The sequence below is a fragment of the Musa acuminata genome, chromosome BXJ3-8, assembly GCF_036884655.1.
Source record: "Musa acuminata AAA Group cultivar baxijiao chromosome BXJ3-8, Cavendish_Baxijiao_AAA, whole genome shotgun sequence".
NCBI lineage: Eukaryota > Viridiplantae > Streptophyta > Magnoliopsida > Zingiberales > Musaceae > Musa > Musa acuminata.
In genome coordinates this window covers 2,857,402-2,873,970 of record NC_088356.1, presented here as the reverse complement: position 1 = coordinate 2,873,970, position 16,569 = coordinate 2,857,402, and the positions used below count along the sequence as shown (strand labels likewise).

The window sequence follows — 16,569 nt, the reverse complement described above, 5'->3', positions numbered from 1 at the left end:
GATTTGGTTATAATTCTTGGTTCTTAGAAATCGAAATCGAATCTGAATTATCCATCCACGATTTTAGGATTAAAAAAGGTCTTTTATATTAACTTTTGTTTTGTTTTTTTTAATGTTGTTATTAGATTTTATTATATATTTTATTTTTTAAATTTATTATTATTATTATTATTATTATTATTATTATTATATTTTAAATTATTTTTAATTAAAAATAAAAAAATTGATTATTCAAGACCACCAAAATCAGAATTGTAACCCGCACAGGCGTTAGTTGCGTTAGTTATATGGAGGATGGCGTACGCAGAAGAAGAAGAGCTTATCATATATACACATCAGGAAACCAGCAGCCAAGACACCTCCCCGGTCGATCCTCCTCCTCCTCGTCAGCGCCGTAATCAAACCTAATGCTAACGGCGGAGGCGTGGTCGCCCATCCCGCTCCCCAGGCCTCCGGCCCACCGCAAGCACCTCGACCCCTCCGGCTCCTTCCCCACCTTCGCCCACCTCCGCATGCGCCACGCCCGCGCCATCCGCACCCACGTCCACCAGCCTTCCTTCTGGAACGCGTTGGCTCGATCCTACGCGTCCCACGGCGCCGCCCACCACCTCGCCCTCGGCGTCTGCCTCCACATGCCCCTCAGAGATGCCCACACCTTCCCCCTCGCCTTCAAGCTCTGCTCCCTCCTCTCCGCCTTCGCTGAAGCTGTCTCCCTCCACGCCCACCTCGTCAAACTCGGACTCGCCGCCACGAGCGTCCACTCCCTCAACGCTCTCGTCACTCTCTATTCCAACTTCGGCCACCTCGACCTCGCGCGGCAGCTGTTCGATCGAATTCCCCGCCGAACCGTCTCTTCGTGGTCGGCCATGATCGCGGGCTACGATCGCAACGCCCAGCCCCGCGAGGCGCTGTTCACGTTCCTCGGGATGTCGGAGGCCGGCGTAAGTCCCGATGAGGCGGCTCTGGTCAGCACCCTCGCTGCCTGCACTCACGGCGGGTGCTTGGAGTTCGGGAAGGCAATTCATGCCTGTGCGACCGTGTACGGCCTCGGGCTCGAGTCCGTTGGTTTTGCCACTGCGCTCGTCGACCTGTACGCCAAGTGCGGGGAGGTAGACTCCGCAATGGAAGTCTTCGAGAGGATGGCGCAGAGGAACGTGCTCAGCTGGAGCGCCATGATTGGCGGCCTCGCAATGCACGGCCGAGCACCGGAGGCCATCAAGCTTTTCGACGAGATGGTGGAGGCCGGCGTCAGGCCCACGTCGGTGACGATGACCAACGTGCTCAGCGCCTGCAGCCATGTTGGACTGGTGGACCAAGGCCTCAGGTTGTTCAAGCTGATGAAGGAAGAGTACGGGATGGAGCCGAGGGTCGAGCACTGCGGCTGCGTGGTGGACCTCCTGGGCCGAGCCGGGCTGTTCCACGAAGCGCGGGAGTTCATCAGCACGATGCCCACGCCGGCGACGGCGGCGATCTGGAGGAGCCTCCTGGGCGCGGCTTGCACGCACGGCGACCTGGAGGCGGGAAGACTGGCGGGGGAACGGCTGGCGGCAACGGGGGAGCAGATGGTGGCCGGGGACTACGTCATGTTGGCCAACCTCTACGCGAGGTTCGGCCTCTGGGAGTTGGTGGGGAGGGTGAGGACGGAGATGAACGATGTGGGAGTGAGGAAGGTGGCCGGGTTCAGCTCGGTGGAGGTCGATGGGGAGCTTCATAGGTTTGTCATGGCCGACAGATCGCACCGCGAAGCCAAACGCATCCATGAAGTGTTACGCCTCCTCAACTCCGAACTGATGGATCATGAATCCTGACGGCTGTGCTCGTTGCGATTTAAAGGTCCGTTTGAGTTGGATTATATACCATGAGTGGATTCAGTAGATTGAATCCGACAACAAACGATTTCGAGTTTGAATCCTTTAAGAGGAACTCGGATCGATATTGTATTGACAAGAACCTGAAATCGATTGCAAGTATAAAAATATAAATCATAATATGTTGCATTCGATAAGGAATCACTTCTAAAATCTAAAATATTTCAATGGAACCGAATTAATTATATTATATATCTTATCCAATTATAAAGGATCATAAAAATCTAATATTCTTCCATTTAATCCAGATAAGATATAAAAAATATTTAAAATCAAAATAAATAAAATAAAATTTATTTAAAAATAATTTTTTTTAATTGAGTTTCAAAGAATTTTAAAAAATATTTTATACATGACTATATTTTAAAATAAATCAATAAATTTAATAAACATAATAATATTATATTAAATCCAAGCATTTTATACATGATCATATTTTAAAATAAATCAATAAATTCAATAAACACAATAATACTATATTAAGTCCAACTAGCAATATCATAGTTCCTTCTATGTACTATTATTATAACCAAAGAGACACCGCATATCAAGGCTTAAATGGCATGTCTAATGTAAAAAGGATTTTGACATTAGCAAGTCAAAACCTTGTTTGGGTAACAAGGGGTTTGGAACATCAGAAACCATGCATCATATTTCTCAGCTACATCAAGATCCATCAAACTCAGACTGTGTCTGTTGCACTAGCTTTCGGGTTCCAAAGAATCATCAGAATCACTTCTTTCCGGTTCACCTCCAGCACTCTTCACATGCACTTCATCTGGCTTTGGAGCAGCCACCGGAGCATTCTTTTTGCGCTGACTGCCTGCCTCTGGCACGACTGTTTCGACATGTAATCCTACCAAACGGTCAAGGAACAAACATAGGAATAATACATACACAAGAACTTCCAGTGCAGAGGTCAGAATGCAGTAAAGAAGAAACAATTTTAACGAAATTAGAAACATCTGGATAGGCATTACAATTTAAAGACTATGATTAAGGACATTAAGCCGTAAGAATTGATCCTTATAGATGATTGGGAATGGATTTGTCGATGCTACTTTTAATAGAAAGAAACCCAATGGTACGTTTGCAAAAAGTGTGACGAGGATATTTTCTACTGTCCCACCAGACATGATGTTCAGCAGATCTTTCTCAACCCGTTGCACAACCTCCGGCTGTTCATGCAAAAAGATGTAGGAATGGACATAAGAAAGAGAACAGAAAGAACGAAAACAGGGAAAATGTAGTATACAGTCAAGACAACTACATTTAGATCAGGTTCCCTCCGGAATCGTCGTCTACGAGCATCTCTCATTGGAGGAGTAAGTCCATGATTGTATTCAACCCCTTCAACAGCAGCATCACCTTCGTCTCTTACCATGATCATCTGTTTACAACCTTAAGTTGTGGTATTAATACCTCACCTTTGTCAAGAAATAAACGGTCTAGTTACCTGGCCGACATCAGCTGTTTTGATCAACACATTATCATCGTAGGTTTTATAGGATTCCACTATGCATGGAAGATCCAAGAGGGAGGCAGGAAACCTCTCATCGCCTATCATAAAGGTACCACTTCGTCCATCCTCTACATAAAAGAAAAATAAAACTAATACTCCTGAAAGAAACAACAAATGATGAGATGAACTGACGCACCACTATTATACAAGAACATGCAGCTTCGAACATAGTGCAAGGAAATCAGTACGCCAAAGAGACAACTTGTGCATAACTGTGTTGAAAGCTCAAAAATGAAACCACGCTAAATTTATTATGTAACACGAAACTACAAATCTAATGGAATACTGAATCATTGATGATAAAATGCTACCTGGCAACAAGAAATGCTGAGTGGCTATTATGTGGCTAGCAATATGAAAAGAAATGGAATCATTTAAATATCAAATAGATCCTGAGCATACTCTCACTTGCAACGATCTTCCCCCCTCTACCTTGAAACAGTTTCTAGCCTCACTGTCTAGTTAATTCCACATAACCTTATTATCTTTCATACAAAATCTTTTGAAAGAAAATAAGTTACATCCCCTCAAGCTATTATAGTCCTCAATAGCTTATAAGTTTTACTAGTTGCAAAACTCTAAAAGTTAATGTGTCAAAGCAAGTTATACAAGACAGAGCCTTTAGATAATTAAGTGTGATCATCATAACATTCCTCACCTTACTGTTCATCAGCTTTTGCATAAACAACCTCCCTATCCCAATCGACAATACCTTATTAACATGTCATGACTCTCAATTTGAAATCACACGAGTGCACTTCATTTTACAAGAAGATTCATCCAAGTTGTAGAATACCAAAAATCATCTACGATAAATGGAGCCTCTAGCAGGTTTATCACGAGGATATTTTCAAGTAATCATACTTAAAAATTACCTGAAAAGGATATATCCAGTGAGCCATCTAAAGAAGAGGAGGCATTCTCATTCAAAAGGCGTTCAATTCGTTCTACTACAGATGGGGGAACACGGAGAATAAATTGTTCTTCCATTTGACAGATGTTCCACTCAGCAGATAATTCCAGTTGTAACAGATCCTAACTGGAAGCAGGAAGACACTTCCTAAGCCAAAAACAGAAGAATGTCCTCAAGTTAAAATAACTGGACAGACAAATATTGAAATAAAAAATGTTATACGTATCTCTAAGGACATTTATCTTTTAGAAGTGACCCATAAGAAGTGGTGGCAGCAGTGATGGTCGTGCTACATCTGGCTTTCAACTAAAATTTTTCATTCAGTAGTGGCCAACAACCAAATGTAACACTCAAATGAATAAACCAGCATGTAAAGAAAGTTTCCCATATTCAATTTCAAAAATGGTGATAATCAAGCATTGGCAAGTGATTCTGTATTTAATCAAAATGAAACCAGAAATTTGGTTTATGCATACAGAAAATACTATTTCACAAAAAAGATCTAAAAAAGATTTGCAAATGAAGTAGGTAAAGCACCAAACAAATAAATAATGGATAGTGCACACCACAAATAAAAGAATTATAAGATACATCGATTATTATCACTATCATTTATATGGATATAGCCAAAATATGGAAGAATTGCAATAGCTTGTTTTCAGGTCAAATTTGCATTTAGCCTAGAGATTTTCTGAACCATAGAAAGAGATTGGAAAACATGATTGACTGTGAAGAAGCACTGAAGTGGGAGTCCAACACATTGCTACCTACTACACACACAAAACAAGGGGATAAGAACAGGCAAGCCCTTTAAATTACATGAACAAATAGCTTCATTTTATATCTTTGTAGGTTAGTTAACATTCTGTAATTGCATTCTTTCATATTACATCCACTTACAAACATTTCATAGAGGATTCTTCAAACAATTAGAGCAGCAATGATGTTTTTAGTGACTTGTCAATAAACCAAGAAACAATTGAAACAAAAGTCACATTGGGCATTGGCATACTAAAGATAGGCAGTCTCCTTACAAAATCCCTAAACTTGATATTACTGATGAAACAAATTCAGTTTTGTAAATTTGGATAATTTGCTGTGATCAGACTTAGTGGACACACGCTGCCATTCATGATTGTGGCACTGCGTCAGACGCCGAGACAACAAGTTGGAATGTGTACCCAAGTTCAGATAATATATTTCATGTGAAGGCATTCTATGTCAAGCTTTACAATCAACTGAAAGCATTTAACACGGAATAGACAACTGAGCATTTGTATAAAATGAGTTTTTTTTAACACAAAATGTTTAGCACTTAAAAATAACTAAAATGATTTGTTTAGTTAATTTATGAAGCTATCTTTTCCAATATGCCCTTTCATCCAGAAAACAAAATATTATCTTATGATGAATAAATTTGACTTTACAAATGATTTGATGGTATAGTAGCAGGTGTAGAGGGAACCACTATTAAATCCTACAAGCTAAGGTAAAGTAAAAAATTTGAAGTGAACATCTGTGACTTTGATGCGAGATAGATGCTTTAGTAGTATGATCAATTGATCTTATTTTAATATGATCAATGGATGTCTTTCTTCTCCTATCTTATCATGACTTTGATGCTATTTCGAGGCAACTTCTGCAAGCACTGGACAGCAATAGTACTGAAATTCCTAGAAAATGTAGTGTGCTCGGCAAGCACCACAGCGCCTTTCGCCACAAAACTATATATCAGCGGCTGCTTGCTCATGGCTCCAAAGCAAAATCTCCAATATAACCTACACCAGCGATTTACAACTGGAGATAAAGATAGGTAAAAATCACAAGTTTGGGCTCGATCAAATCAGCAAATCAAGAAATTCCACGCATAGATTCAAATGAATCATAGATCAGCCGGAAAAGAATTCAACCCGATCAAACAAGAACTAAAATTGCCTCGGAGTACATTGATCAGCCTAAATTTGTATTTTATATCAGAAGCCATGACAGAAAGTCGTGATCCATCATAGAAAACCCGCAAACTGGAAGAAAACATAGCGAATCGCACAGCGATAACCACGATCTCACAAGAACTCCAAACTCTTCGGGAAACAAGAGCTTGAAATTAGAAGACGGATTCTCGAAACCCATAGAAAAAAAAAAAAAAAAACACCGGAAAGCGTGTCGGATCGGAAGAACCGAAGAGATCTACCACAAACCCCAATCAGATGAAGTAGAATCGCACCTCGGGAACCCTAATTTTTGTTGCTTCGCCTCGAAGTATTTTGTCTTCTCTTCCGTTCGAGCGTCGCAATTAATGCTGGGGAGACGAGATGGGGCCGGCCTCATGCAAGAAAACCTGACGGTAAAGAACCCACAAACTTCATTATAATATCAATTTTACCAGCCGTTTCTTTAAAATCTCGTGGGTACGCTTGTAATTTAAGCAGCCGTTTGTTGGTGATCGCATGGTGCGGTTGGAATGGTTGTTCGGTATTTACTTAAAATACCGCTTTTATCCTTCCAATTCTTTTAGCCTCGAGGGTAAAACCGTAATTATGCTAAAAACCCTAATCTGCCTCTTCGCTGCCGCCTGTGCGCGCATTTTGCGGCTGCCTCTGGTTTCCATCTGAGCGCGCAGCAGAAAGAATGGGTTCGCACTTTGAGCCCACCGCCCGAGCCACATCTATAGATAGGGTTTCGTGGCTTTTGCTGAGTTGATTTAGACGGAGCTGTTGTTCCTCTCTCTCTCTCTCTCTCTCTCCAAATGCTTCGGAGATCGCTGTCGCGAATCTCACCTCTTCTCTCCAATGGACTCCTCCTCAGAAGTGGTCCGCGCTGCTGTTCTTCTACTCATCGGTTTTGTTCCTCCTCTCGCTCCTCTGCGACCCTGAACCCTTCTGTTTCGCGAGAAGAGGAGAGCCGAGAGAGTCCCCGCCCGGCGGCCACAGTCTCGATCGATCGCTCAGGGTTGCACAATCCTCCAGGTATCTGCACCCGATTCTTTGCTTTTCTTTTTCTTGTATTTAATTTGTGCTATACTTTTCCCGTGGTTGACGATTGGGCATCGTCTTTCTTGAATTGCCGAATTTGAAGAGCACTCGCACGAGCCTTCTTCTGTTCCTGAGCTTGTTAAGCATCTCAAGAGCATCATAAAGGTTCGATCACTCTTTTACCAAGATTCTATTGTTTTCTTGAGTTTTTCATGGTTCCTCACATATAGAAAGTTCTTGTATTGCTCTTCTCTATGCACACTCTTTGCCAACTGTTGTGTTGCTTTTTCGTGGATAAAGCTTCTCTCTTCAAACCAAGGATCTTTTTTAGCTCATTCTTTTTCTTATTTATATATTTTATGTGTGCTGAAATTTGATGCTTGTGACGTATGCGGAAAATATCCTTGTGATGGCTAAAATAGATTGCATTAGTAGGCATGTTAGATATTAAAATATTATAAAAATAACTACTGTTAGCTCGTGACTAAGAGAAGAGATGAATGAATGAGAACGTTGAGAAGACACAAAGCAAGAGGAAGCAGGTATTATAAATGCTAGATTCACTTGGAATTTTGTGAGATCTCTGGGTGGCCGAATTAGATATGTTTCTCAAGGTATTGGAATTCACATGTTTAATTATTATAATATAGAAGTTCCCACATGGCGTGGTTATGAGTAGTCGTTTAATGGACCTTGGATCTCCTGGTAGTCACTTGTAATGGAACAAAGGATCTGTTACACAGAAATAATATTTTATTAGATCTTTGGTATTTTGTGCGGATCATCAGTATTACGATGAAATAGTTACTCTCAGTAATTGTATCACAGAAACAGCTTCCTAAGTCTCTAATGTGGTGGGCAGCACTAACTATTCATTTTGGTAGATTAATGATTAGACAGCAGCTTGAACTATATTTCAGGTAGTACAAGATGTTGCTAGAAAAGAGAATCTGTTTTCTAAGTTATAGACAATTAAGGATGGAGATTGCTGTAACTCCAACTCTTTGATGTTTCACCATGTACTTAGATACTACTGATGGCAATCTAATTTATCATGAAATCATGACTTGACACTTGTAGTACAGTCAAAGTTGTGCTCATTGTAGAGGAAATACTACCATATATGTTTAACATCGTTTCAAGATGTTACGACCTCATTTGATCTTTGAAAGACACTCCCGCATCACATTCAGTTAAGTACTTAGCTTTTAGTTCATTCTACACACACTCTCTGTGGATTGCATGGTTGCTTAGCCTTGTAGATATTAATGTTAGAAATTATATGTTGGAAAACTAACTATAGTTGCACCAGGAGATTTCTTGATTGTTACAATTCCAGTTAGCATTTCGCTTGTTTGTTTAGTTCATTTGCTTGGCAAATCTTAAGAATAACCAATTTAATTGACTAGGCCTGTCATTTAATTGGCTCATATTTTCTTGTATTTGGGATGCTTGATGTTTTCCGACCTTCAGAAGTGATTCCATACTTTTACAGTTTACTTCATATGCTTGATATGTTCTGATCAGTATTTGTATATACCATGAATGTTGTTTTTTCTGCCATCTGTATTTGATAGTTTCGTGGAGGTCCTATATCAGTTGCTGAGTACATGGAGGAAGTTTTAACTAATCCACAATCAGGTTTTTACATTAACCGAGATGTATTCGGAGCCGGTGGTGATTTTATTACTTCCCCTGACGTGAGCCAGATGTTTGGAGAGGTAATTTCATGGCAGGCAGACTAAACTTTTGTTTCTCAGTCTACATTGTTATTCTGGTAAACATGTATAACATATTTTCATGTAAGGTGTTTATTGCATTATTACTTTATTTTTTCCTATCTTGGCAAATGTCTTATGAAGAAATGCATAGATGCCTGATTTTTCAGGACAAAACACTGAAGATATATGCTTAGGGCAAAAGACACATAACTGTTTGCTGTATAGAGCTGAAATCATTATTTTCTATGTAGATTTGAAGATGCTGCAAGCTTAAGAGAGGCATGGGTATAACAGATTTACTTTTGGTGAAACAAACTATTTTCCGATTATGATTATATCTATATCATTGTTGTACAATGGCCCATGCTTGGCATGGCATGCATCTACTTAAAGTAGATATTGTTTCACTTAAAGAATCAAGTGCATGGTTTGTTCCTGTTTTATTTAGTGTGCAGCTGGTCCTTGGTTGGTGCATTAGCTTGTTCAAAGTTCATCTAGAGCTGAATAAACTGAATAAAAGAAAGAAAAGAAGAATAATTATCACATTGTTGGTAGCTGGGAACTTCAGCTTTTTGGGTTTTTTTAATGTTAGGACAGATGGAAACTCCGACACTTGAGATCACATCTAGAGAACCTTGACATTCATCATAACCTATCGTGATGTTGTATAAGACACTTCGGGTTACAGATATTTAATTGATATAAAGTGATAGACAATCTCTATTGTTCTTACCAAGATATAAAACAGTTGGTCAAAATAAAGATATATATACATAAATATACGAGACAAGTGAGTTCACATGTCTGCCTAACACTGCAGAACTTGGAAATATAGAGGAAACAGTTGGCTAGCATCATTAGCATATTCTACCCCACCTGACTCTCTGAGATCCTATCTAGTATTTGCTGCCTTTTTTGTCTTTTACCTTTTTCCTCATAACAGTTTGCTTTTCTGCTGCAATTTGGAAAGTCAACTTCTTATATCACAACCTCATACATTTAGAAATTTTCTTGTTTCTATTCCCCTTGTATAGGGTTGGCAACTTCATATTTTGTGGCTGTATGTGAATTTTGCCAAATCTTTTGAACTAATAAATTTCCTTAGATAAAATTAATATCATATTTTTATTAGAATCTTGTAGTTATAAAATTAACACTTAAATCTGTTCATTGCACACTCCTACCAATGTGGGATCTAGGGAGGGCTAATTTTATGCAGCCTTACCATTGTTAGCAGAGAGGATTTTCTCACACATCAATCTACTAAGTAATTCTGATTAATCTAAAAAAGAAATTTGTCATGATTGTAATAGATTCAAGCCCCTTTTTTCTTTCTAAGCATATTCATGTGATAGGAAATTATTTGTGTTTTGTAGCTATGCATCAAAAAGGAGCAACAAAGATGAATGAATTTTTGCTAGTAAGAATTTATGGCAATATGGTTTTGGCTATGGCATTAGTTCAAAAGGAGATGTAGTGTAGATGGTAAAACACTCAGAATGTGAGGGATATGGAGATTGATACTCTGCATCTCCATGGTTCCTATCTTTAAGTATAATCTCTGGTCAAGCCTTGTCCTTCTGGTGGTAAAGTTGCACCATCTTTTCTTTGGTGTTAAGGTTTCAATTCTTGGTTTCACATCTTGTCACTCTCACTCTCAAACCCTGCATTGCTGGGGATCTTGTATTCTGGGCTGCCCTTTAGCATATCCCATGTGTTAGAAAAGGAATGAAGGGGAAGGAAGGAGTGTCTCATCTGTGGTATGAGACTAATGTGGTTCCCTTGAGAAGAATTTTATGGTTATGTGACAGATATATTTAGAGGGAGAAAAACAAAATAAAAATTAACTAAGAGACAAAAACCTCAGTAATGATGCAGTGATCAAAACTGAAGGGTCAAACTTGAAGGGCAAGTGAGCTGTTTCTTCTGGTATTGTGTTTTCTAATTTCTACTTTGTGTGGAAGTAGCTTTGTATTTATTAAATGAGATAGATTTTCTGTCCTTAGGGTTCGCAAAGCATCAGATAATGTTTGCTGCCATGTAACCAACAATGTGATTGATACTTTTATATGCATGCTGAAAGTAGTGTTCATCATGTTTTCACATGGAGCTATATTTTACTTTTTCTCCATGGTAGAAGCTGATCTTGATTGCTCTTATCATTGCAGATGGTTGGTGTCTGGACTATGTGCCTATGGGAGCAGATGGGACAACCAGAAAATGTGAATCTTGTTGAACTTGGCCCAGGACGTGGGACCCTCATGGCTGATCTTCTCCGTGTAAGGATAGTAGTTTATTTATATTTGTTTCACGACATTGACAAATTTTAATTATATTTATCTTAATGCCATGCTTAAATATCCTTTTTTTTGCAGTGCTGAAACACCCTTTATTTAGCTCAGAGATGCAGTTTTTTTTGTTTTTCTTGCAGAGCTCATCAAAATTTTTGAAATTTACAAAATCTCTTAATATTCACATGGTGGAATGCAGTCCTGCATTACAGAAGGTTCAATATAGTACGTTAAAATGTGCCGATGAAGCAATGAATGATGACAGCAGTGCTAAAAGGACTATCAGCATGTTGTCTGGAAGTTCTATTTCATGGCATGCCACTCTGGAACAGGTTCCATTAGGATGTACGATGTCCTGCTAACCTAAAATCTTTTATTGCTAAATTGGTTTTCCAATGCTGCATTTTCCAAATTCTCTATATATGCCCCTCCTATCCTCTATTGCAAGAGCTTGCAAAGAAAATGAATAAATGGTTTTTCTCTGGCAGCAGCTGGTCAAAGTCAATGAGAAGCTCTAACATAAATCCTTTCAGGAAGAATTCATATGATAACAATAAAGATAGTCTAAAAAATGTTGGATTGGCTCTTTTTTTTTGTTTCTCATGTTATTGCATTTTGTGTTCCCTCTATTTCATATTGCTTAAGCACGTAATATTTCCAAGTACATTATAATTATTTGATTCATTTGTCTGCTTTCAGTGCCAACCATTATAATTGCACATGAATTTTATGATGCTCTACCGGTCCACCAATTTCAGGTTTGTCATACAACTTATGTTCATCCAATTTTTACTAGTTGCATTTTCAGGCTCTATTGCCTTAAATCCTTAGTAGTTGCATTTTTCTGGCTTTGATACTTTCTATCATAAATCCTGTTGGTTCTCTTAGTTATGCAGCTTGACTTCATTTAGCTGGTGATCATGTGAGATTCATTAACCCACATAAAACATTTGGTCAGTTTATCGACATGTTGAGCTTCTGGCTTAAATTCAATGTAGCATATCTAAACAGGTAATATTAAAAAAACAAAGTTTATGGATTTTCAGGCCTCCCCGAAACACCCATATCCAATCCTGGACTGCTGCATCAAACCGAAACACCCTCACCTCTACACCCAAACAAAAAGAGGAAGAATAAAACCTAATTGTACATAACAGATAGGAGATATTAGTGACTTAAAACTTCTATATGTAACGATGAATAATCTGAGGTCCTCTGTATCTTCTCTAACATTGAGCCAGTGAGGTGCAACCCATTTCATATCCAATTTTTTTCCCCGAAAGGTTAAGTCAAAATACATCTTAACCTGCCAAAAATAAGTCGAGAAATATTGACCTGCTGGCTTGTTTTATTGTGTTTATGTTGATTCAATATGTCCTTGCTACCCACACCTAAAACCAACCATGTTTATCGCTCAACTTTAATTTTAGCAGTGTGATTTGATCAGCTGTTATGAAGATAGACATTAAGTTATAGGTTCTCCTTGCAACGTCCAGCAGATCATTAACCAATTACTTGTCTGGCTAAATCATGTGCTTCTAGTTGGCTATGGCACAAATATGACCCTACATTGGGTGGCACAAGTTTTAACAGTGTCCACCATTTGAAAGAATAAAAATGTCGCATGCAGTTGATTGTGCCAATCAAATTAAAGCAGAAGAGGATGTTGACGAACATGAATTATGCATGCATGGCTCCATTGTTCCTATGATCTCTCTCTCTCTCCCTTGTAATGCAGTATTTTCTAGGATTCTAATTATTTTATTGCAGAAATCTCCTCGAGGTTGGTGTGAAAAGATGATAGATATCTCAGAAGATTCATTGTAAGTGTTGAGTAATTTTTTCATCGGTGTAATTTTCACTTTTTTTCATGAGAGGATGATACAGTGAACTTCAAATCATTTGTTTTCTTCATAACAGATTCCGCTTCGTATTGTCTTCGCATCCTACTCCTGCAAGTCTACTGTATCTGACAAAGCGCTGCCGATGGGCATCCTCTGAGGAAATAAGAGATCTGGAACATATTGAAGTATGTCCAAAAGCAATGGAGCTGACTCATCAAATTGCAAAAAGAATAAGTTTAGATGGAGGTGGTGCTCTTATAGTTGACTACGGCAAAGATGGACTTATCTCAGATAGTCTACAGGTGAAGTGTTTTATTGCTGAATAAGAAGCAGTTGATGTATCAGTTTTCTTCAACCAAATTTATTTCCTTCAAACCTTGGATTCTTGAAAAGCCTATTGAGTTTTGTTTTATATGCCTGCATTTTTATCTTCCTTTATACAGTGGATTAATTTGTTCTGAGCTGTTTCGTGCAAAGTGTCTTTGGTCGACGACTTAGTCTTTGTTGTTTACATATGCAGGCCATCAGGAACCACAAATTTGTTGACATACTAGACAATCCTGGTTCAGCTGATTTAAGTGCCTATGTTGATTTTGCATCTATCAGGCACTCTGCAGAAGAAGTTTCAGGTAATTGGAGCACGAAGTTGCAGAAACTGTTTAATTTGTCGGAATTAGTACTGGTCTATGCATCTCGATCATAGTGCATCTTGCTCCCTTCCTAACAATATATGATTTGGTGCAGATAGCATATCTGTTCACGGTCCAATAACCCAGTCCCAGTTCTTGGGTTCCCTCGGTATAAACTTTCGTGTGGAAGCCCTTCTACAGAACTGCACCGAGGAGCAAGCGGAGTCTCTGAGAACAGGTTATTGGCGACTTGTAGGGGATGGTGAGGCTCCATTCTGGGAGGGTCCCGACGAGCTGACACCCATCGGTATGGGTACTCGGTATCTGGCAATGGCGATCGTAAACAAGAAGCAAGGAACGCCAATTCCATTTGAATGAAAGATGAATTGTGCCCATCTTCCTGCAACACAAGTCCTTACAATCAGAGGTCAGTAGCTCTCGGTCTATGAAATAAGATGCATCGTTACAGATGTAAATAATATGAATTCCTATGACCTGGAGAAATCATTGATAATTATTGAGGTGAGTTTAAGGTTATGATCAGGAAAAGATTTATCATAACAAGTTTCTTTTGCCATTGCATGTCTTTTTATGAAATACTATTGCAATATTTAGGTTGGAAGCACAAGTGAACATTTTTTTATCTCTCTAGTGCTCCAATTTGCAGTAGTCTATCATACATGTTTCATGGCTACCTTCACTTTCCTTCCACTCTGATTCCTCGAGACCCAAACGTTTCCTCATCTGCTTTCATCGCCTTCATGCCATTGCCATCTGCATCATCAGGACCTTCCGGACCCTATGAATGATGGGACAACACATTACTATCCAATGTTTTTCACTGTTTCCTAATCATCAGCAATTTCTCTGTTTTTTATTCATAAAATGACAGTGACATAGAAGTAATGATTTCATATTACCATTTCAAATGTTGTATCGAATTACAATCGTAGTCAACTGGTTGAGGGCTAACAATGATGTATACATGTGGTGCAGGCACATAGGGCATTCCAAATGCATCTTATTAGGTTGCAGACGCCTAATTTGTGGGCACATTGATGAGAAGACGAGCAGTTGTAATCCCGCCTGCAGTTTGAGGGAATTGTCCAAATTACAAGCAGTTGTTGGTGGAAGAACAGTGTGCCGTTCCTGTACTGACATCAAAATTCACCACAAGTCAAAGACCGCGGTAACTACCGTATCTATTGAATATTAATTACAAGTCAAAAGACTCGTTGCATTAAAGGCACATGTGGTGTTTCTTTTTATCGTTGAGATGTTACCATGAGATGTTTTTCCTCTTTTGTACTTTTATTCCTTGGGTTCATGCATCACAGCATGGCATGCATGATGTATGCAATAAACGCACATACTGGAATTCCAATCCCTTGTCTCCTCCATCTTTTATTAAACCTTGTTGTTCTCTTTGTATTCCTACCAACTTCCAACCGTTCACTTGAAATAATTATGAAAATGACATTTCTTGTGTGATAGGACGGCATCGATGGATCCATCTGTGTTGTCAGGAGTATGTCATCCATGTGGTTTTGATGCTCTGTATATATGTCGAACTAACTAAGGTGACTTATTTGTTGAACCAATCGTGACGAAGGTGAGATTTCGTCTCTCTCAATTACATGATGCTCATTGAAAGTAGGTTTTCAAGACTAGTGGAAGGGGGGGTATGAGGGTATTGAAGAATAATAAGGCTAAATATGATGTGCTCTAAATCACCTTTGTTTTGACACTTCGTATATCTGTTATGAAGTGTTGAAACCACAATACTAAGTGATTTAGACACTTCATTGAGACGATTAGTATTGTATTATCAAAACCACCTTCAATTACATGTGTTCGACAGATATACGAAGTGTCAAAACCACATTGGGAGTGCTCTAAATCACCACTGTTTTCAAGAGTAGGTCTTCAAAATCTCCTAGATATGATGTGCTCTCAGGGTTCCAACTCATCCAAGAGCTCTAAGTGTAAAACTCGACAATGTTCAAGGACTCACAATTGGTCGTGAGCCAAGTTTACGTGAGTTACAAAGCTCGATATAGGATCATGTGTAATATCTTGTCGAGGTGAGGTGGTTAGCCCAAAGCTTCTCCCAACTCAACGTGTTGCAGGTATCTCATACATAAAGTACGTAGGTTGACACACTAGCTTTTCGACTCACACACTAGTTGAGATGCTACTGATTCGAACTATTAAAGAGACTACACAAAATGGGTGGAGATCGACCCATGTAAAGAGATTCGAAAAGGTAGAGAAGTAGGGCAAAATGTGCCCAAAGCGTGTGAGTCGTGAAACATGGCTCATATCAAGATATATCCGTTACGACGACGGCATAGGGCCAAATGTGCCCAAGGCATGTAAGTCGAAAAGCCTAACCTACACCAAGGTAAATTCACCATAACAGAGACGCGAGGCCATGTGTCTAAGGCATGTGAGTAAAAAAACATGACTATATCATTGCGAAAATATAAAGCAAAATATGCCTACGGTATGTGAGTCGAGAAAACCCAACTCGTGTAAAGATAAATCTGTTATGGTAAAAGCATAGGGCCAAATATGCTTGAGGCGTGTGAGTCAAGAAAACCCAATTCGCGTGAAAAAAAAAAAATCCGTCACAATGAAGGTGCAGGACCAAATGCGCCTGAGATGCATGAGTCGAAAAAACCTGACCCATATGAAGAAATTTGTAAATGTGGAGGTGCAGGGCCAAATGTGCTCGAGGCATGTGAGTTTGGAAACATGACCTAGTACTCGAATAGGGAAAATCTCTCTCTCTCTCTCTCTCTCTCTC

General features: G+C 39.3%; 3 protein-coding genes across 17 annotated transcripts; 2 read left to right on the top strand and 1 right to left on the bottom strand.

The window, feature by feature from the left end:
• Positions 1-407: 407 nt before the first annotated feature.
• On the top strand, positions 408-1,808 carry LOC135645684 (pentatricopeptide repeat-containing protein At5g56310-like). The gene has a single exon (XM_065164316.1). It carries the CDS (start codon positions 408-410, stop codon positions 1,806-1,808), a length of 1,401 nt encoding a protein of 466 aa, XP_065020388.1.
• Positions 1,809-2,415: 607 nt separating this feature from the next.
• LOC135581701 (transcription initiation factor TFIID subunit 7-like) lies at positions 2,416-6,667 on the bottom strand. 14 transcript variants are annotated; one of them, XM_065164742.1, is made up of 7 exons: positions 6,528-6,625; positions 6,006-6,081; positions 4,266-4,429; positions 3,325-3,488; positions 3,139-3,258; positions 2,983-3,046; positions 2,416-2,724 (listed from the first exon to the last, which is right to left on the bottom strand). In XM_065164742.1, the coding sequence occupies exons 3-7, from the start codon at positions 4,378-4,380 to the stop codon at positions 2,570-2,572; spliced, it is 618 nt and encodes a 205-aa protein (XP_065020814.1). In that variant the 5' UTR covers positions 4,381-4,429; positions 6,006-6,081; positions 6,528-6,625; the 3' UTR covers positions 2,416-2,569. The 14 variants fall into 14 exon arrangements, with proteins under 14 accessions (XP_065020814.1, XP_065020808.1, XP_065020809.1 ...); XM_065164736.1 differs by having other exon boundaries at positions 4,266-4,450; positions 5,969-6,081; positions 6,528-6,623; XM_065164737.1 differs by having other exon boundaries at positions 4,266-4,446; positions 5,969-6,081; positions 6,528-6,623.
• A 220-nt stretch (positions 6,668-6,887) lies between these two features.
• Positions 6,888-15,251, top strand: LOC103993889 (uncharacterized). Of its 2 annotated transcripts, none has more exons than XM_065164730.1 (11): positions 6,888-7,269; positions 7,379-7,440; positions 8,853-8,996; positions 11,165-11,275; positions 11,407-11,632; positions 11,987-12,045; positions 13,058-13,110; positions 13,208-13,433; positions 13,652-13,760; positions 13,876-14,187; positions 14,757-15,251. In XM_065164730.1, the coding sequence occupies exons 1-10, from the start codon at positions 7,050-7,052 to the stop codon at positions 14,136-14,138; spliced, it is 1,473 nt and encodes a 490-aa protein (XP_065020802.1). In that variant the 5' UTR covers positions 6,888-7,049; the 3' UTR covers positions 14,139-14,187; positions 14,757-15,251. The 2 variants fall into 2 exon arrangements, with proteins under 2 accessions (XP_065020802.1, XP_009412389.2); XM_009414114.3 differs by having other exon boundaries at positions 6,890-7,269; positions 11,428-11,632.
• Positions 15,252-16,569: the final 1,318 nt, after the last annotated feature.